This window comes from Pteropus alecto, unplaced genomic scaffold (genome assembly GCF_000325575.1).
Source record: "Pteropus alecto unplaced genomic scaffold, ASM32557v1 scaffold94, whole genome shotgun sequence".
Taxonomy (NCBI): Eukaryota; Metazoa; Chordata; class Mammalia; order Chiroptera; family Pteropodidae; genus Pteropus; species Pteropus alecto.
In genome coordinates, this window is record NW_006437736.1 from 43,187 (window position 1) to 48,143 (window position 4,957).

The following is a 4,957-nucleotide window of genomic DNA, read 5'->3' on the forward strand; positions in this document are numbered from 1 at the left end:
GAACCTCCAGCTTCTTCAGAGGGCCGGGGCGGGCATCACCAGGGCGGCGCCGAGGGCGAGTAAGTGCGGCGCGGTGGGGGCAGCGGCCAGTTCCCGAGCCGCTCAGGACTGGGCCGCAAGTCGGACCACCTGCGACCCAGGGGAGGGTCCCTGTGGCGAGGGCAGGCGCGGTACCCCGGGAGCCCCTGACCCATCTGGGTAGAGGGCACCGAGCTGGGGCTGGACTTGGGAATCCTGAGGGCGGGGGAGCCTCAGCTGCTGAGAAACCGCAGGAGGGGTTGCGAGACCCAAGGTGCGAGCGGGGGCGTGTGCGGGGCTCCAGCGAACCCTCCCCCGACGCGCCCACTCCCCTGCCCTCCCAGGAAAGGGGGCTCGAAACCCAAGATGCCCTCTTCCTCATCCTGGGCGTCTTTACGCTGCTCTTTTCTGGCAGGACCCCGAGGGCAAGTTTGGCAGCTTCTAGGGCCAGCTCCCCCTGGACCCCTCGGAAGCTCTTGCCCCACTCCCTTCCGTCTGGGGACCCAGGAAGGGGCGGGGAGGCATTCCTTAGGGAATCTGCAGACTTATTCCCTTGCAAGCCCCAGCTCTGCTCGGTTAGTAGAAACACCCCTTCCCCCCCCCCACCCCCGGGGGAGGAGGGTATCGATGGGAAAAAGTCCCTCCTCCCGGGCCCCAGGCGCTGCACACAAGGTCCTCATGGCTCTTTTCTGGTTCCCACCCGCGCCAGGTGACGCGCAGAGCTGAAACCATGGTTCATCAGGTGCTCTACCGGGCACTGGTCTCCACCAAGTGGCTGGCGGAATCTGTCAGGGCTGGCAAGCTGGGGCCTGGCCTGCGGGTACTGGATGCTTCCTGGTACTCACCGGGCACTCGGGAGGCTCGCAAGGAGTATCTAGAGCGCCACGTGCCGGGCGCCTCCTTCTTTGATATAGAGGAGTGCAAGGACAAGTCGTCACCCTATGAGATGATGCTTCCCAGCGAGGCGGGCTTCTCTGACTATGTGGGCCGCTTGGGCATCAGCAACGACACGCACGTGGTGGTGTATGATGGCGACAACCTGGGCAGCTTCTATGCGCCGCGGGTCTGGTGGATGTTCCGTGTGTTTGGCCACCGCACTGTGTCCGTGCTCAATGGCGGCTTCCGGAACTGGCTGAAGGAGGGCCACCCTGTGACATCTGAGCCCTCACGCCCAGAGCCCGCAGTCTTCAAAGCCACACTTGACCGCTCTCTGCTCAAGACCTATGAACAGGTGCTGGAAAACCTAGAATCTAAGAGGTTCCAGCTGGTGGATTCACGGTCCCAGGGACGGTACCTGGGCACGGAGCCAGAGCCAGATGCCGTAGGTAGGTGTCCCAGTGGGTGATAGGTCCCTGAGGAGTAACGCTCAATGGAAGGATGGGGAGTAAGGATGTCTGGGACCCTCTTCAGGTTTTGCCCTCAGTCCCCCCATATGTAGGCCTCAGTCTTGCCATCTGTAAAATGAGAGGATAGAGCCAAACCCAAGGGCTCTGATGTGTGAGGATCCCCATATGTGTTCTCATAGCCACGTGTAACAAACAACCTAGGGTCTGTGGGGTGGCATCAGCAGAGGAGACTGGCAGTATATCTATGCACATCCACGTGCAGGCACTAGCTTCCACACATGCCCAATGGCGTGTCCATGAGCCGACATATGCATCACTATACAGATGCCTCTGAAGGACGCCTGGCTTCTCCGGGACTCTGTTTCCCAGAAACTGTTACAGACATTGACAATGCCCTTCCCCCAGCAACCCCCTTCTCCTTCCAGCTCTCTCAGCCCCCGACCTTTCCAAACGGCCGCAGCCTGTCTGCAGAGCTATAACAGCAGCGGCTATTTCATGCTAAGCACTTGACATTGCATCTTCTCATCCAAAAAGGCTTAATACGCCCATTTTTGAGGGGGAGGAAACATTTCAGAATATTAAGTTACTTGCTCAGTTAACTGGCAAAGTCAGGATTTGAACCCAGCACTGCCTCGTTTCAAACCAGTGCTTTTGACCAGGATGCATTGCCCACCCCCAACTTTCAGAGAGCCACTCTGCTAGGCATCAGCATGGGGCTAATGTGTGAGTCCTCCCTGTCCTGGGGAGGAAAGGGAGGCCTGGAGGATTCTGTGCTGCTGGGGGTGGGGATAGTCTCAGGAGAGGAAATGCAGAGCACCAGAAGCTCCTAACGGATGTCAGAGGTCTCACCAAGACACCTGCTTGCCCTCCATCCTCTGCCTGGACACCTCTGGTAGCCAAGACCTCATGCTCTTGGGTCTCTCATGGCCTAGGCTGGCCCCTCCTGGGCCAGTGGCTTTGTCCTCAGTCAGGGTGCCCCGGCAGAACCTAATTCCTGTGAAACATTTTGCCTAACTTGTTGAAACATATCTCTTCGTCTGTGCCTCTGAGGGAGAGAACTCTGTGATAGCTGTTTCCAAAACTCTTAGAGCTGGAGGGACTGAAACGTCACCTCATGGGACAGAAGGGAGACTGAGGTACACAGAGGAAGGGACGGGTCAAGTCCAAATGGCTAGGTAGTGGCTGAGCCAGAGCACAGGGTTCTGTCCTCCCATCATGGTTTTTGCCAGGCCCAGTGTTTTCCTTGCTGGGCTTGCTCTTCAGAGTTGAAGGTTCAAGTTCATTTGGCACCTTCCAGAGACTCTTGGCCTTGATTCAAGATGCCTTCTTTCCTTGGGATTTAAGCTGCCACTGGGGGAGGAACAGGGAGTTATTTCCCTTAGCTGTCCTCTAGCTTGTCCACAAACAACCTGAGAATAAGTGAAGGGAGAGTTTACAGATGCCAGACCCAGTCTGCTCACCCCCATTTTAGAGGTAACGACAACTGAGGCTCAGAGAGGGGAAAAGTCCTGCTGTGGGTGATACCTCCCAGAGGCCCTGAATTCTCAAGTCTCTCCCCTTCCTGTGGCCCTACTCCCACCTCCTCCGGTTCCCATCTGGAGCCCCAAGAAGTGTGGTTTCTAGTTGAAGTCAGCCCCTTTGTAGTGGGACCTTGATCCAATTGCTCAGCTTCTCTGGGTTCCCTTACTGTAAAACGAGAAGGGTGATGTCAGCCCTACCCACCCGGGGTCTATTCATTTAAGTGCAGCGCCTAGAGAAAGGCGAGGAACAGTGCGAAGGCGGGGGCCGTCTAGAAAGGTGTGGAGGGTGCAGCACTTCCCCCCCATTTCCTAAGAGGCTTTGCTGGCCTCCTGTACAAGACATTTTGAAGACACAAAGGCACATGAGGCTGTGCTGAGTTCATGGTTGCCAGCTTGGGGTAGGATCAGGAAGGCAGCCCATAGGCTCACTAGTCCAGATGTGACACCCAGGGGAATTTGGGTGGCAGGACCTGGGCATCCCTTGAAGGTGGGACCCCCCAGGAGCAGCTGGAAGAAGGGCCTTAGAAACCTGACAGCCACTTCCTACAGACCTTAGGCAAGCACCTTCCGCTCTGGCCTCGTTTTCTGCTCCCAGTGTCTTGAGTCCTGTCTGTAAAGGGGCGCAAGGTGAGAGGTAGATACCTGAGTTTATATCCTGGTACTTAGGTGTGGCCTTGAGCAAGTCTCTTCCCCTCTGAACCCTTCTCCTTAAGGAAAGGAACGCTGATTATTAAGAGCTTGGGAGAAGGGCGACGACAGAGATGGGAACTGATCCGGCTCAGAGACTGTAAACCTTATTCTCTTTTCCTTCCCCCAAGTCCAGTGGAGGGACGGTAAGTAAGGATGGAGAGGGAGGACATCGACCTTTAATGGGACTTTATTTGCAGAGCACTTTATATACTCCCCCTTGACACCAACAGGTGGGAGTTAGAATGGGTCCCACTTTGGAGGTGGGGAAAGGGATCAGAGACTTATCTAACGAGGCAGGATGGCCAAGACCTGACCTCAGTCAGCAGGTATCAAAGCGTGGCTGTTTTCCGAGAGTCACTACTTGTAAGCAAACATGGGGACTGAGAAGAGAGATCCAGTGTTGCTTCATGCCTGTGTCTCTCCCTTGCAGGGCTGGGGCCCGGGATAGGGGCGGGGCAGGAGAGTGCTGAGCTGTCTCCCATTGGCCAGGGTTGGAGGTGACCCACTGGGGCTACCTGTACACGATTCCTTAGTGTCTTTAGGAAGAAAGCAAGAAAGAGCCAGACAGGTTTTTCTGCCCTTAAAAGTCCACACCTATCAGTCGCCTCACCAACTTCACTGGCATCTCGGCCAAAGCTGGAACACAGTCCCAGCCCTCTGAGCAGCTGAGGAGTATGAGAGATTGTTCTGCCTCAGCGCCCTTTTCCAGGAAGGCTCAGGGTGATCAAAGAACACAGGCTTTGGGGTTGACAGACCTGACTGCACTTCTCACACCTGTGCTATGTGTCCTGGGACAAATTATCTTACCTCTCTCAGCCTGAACTCTTCATTAGTGCCAGGAGAATAATCTCCCCATCTTTGTGAGGATTAAGGAAGATAAGGTTCTTGGGATAACGCATGGTTTGGGGGCCTGATACCAGAGGTGATGAGCATGGTGGCATGCCTGCTGTGGGGAGGGAAAGCCGAGCCAGCTGGAGCTGAACTCAGGGGAAGAGCAGCAGGAGCTTGGGAGCCCACTGTGCCTTTCCTCCAGTTGGCTGTTCTCCAAGGTTCTCTGGCCAGGTTCCTCCCTGCCCTCCTCCCACACAGGCAGTCAGTTCCTGCTCATTTAAATTCCCCAGACAGGCCCGAGCCCTTCCCTGGTGGAGATGAAAAGGAGGACCCCACCTCCCAAGGCTCACCCAGTGTGGGAGGCCAGATCTGCAGAAACCCCCTGACTTCTTCACTGGGAAGAAGTACCTTTTATATAATCAGAAGAAAACAATGGAGCTGTTTCCTAGAGAATGGGGGGGAAAGAAAAACAGCATTCAGAACACAAAAGCTTGTGTTTTTAAATGCACCAAGTCCAGCCCACTGCTTGGATGCTGAACATTTTAAAGTTGG

The 4,957-nt window shown here is 55.8% G+C and overlaps 1 protein-coding gene across 1 annotated transcript in view; it reads left to right on the plus strand.

The window, feature by feature from the left end:
• The first annotated feature begins 6 nt into the window (after positions 1 to 6).
• The window catches only part of TST (thiosulfate sulfurtransferase), a 6,611-nt gene continuing 1,660 nt past the window's right edge, over positions 7 to 4,957 (plus strand). The window contains exons 1-2 of the mRNA XM_025048641.1: positions 7 to 59; positions 728 to 1,359. Coding sequence (XP_024904409.1) covers positions 749 to 1,359 — 611 coding nt within the window. The 5' untranslated portion in view covers positions 7 to 59; positions 728 to 748. The remainder of the gene's footprint in view (positions 60 to 727; positions 1,360 to 4,957) is intronic.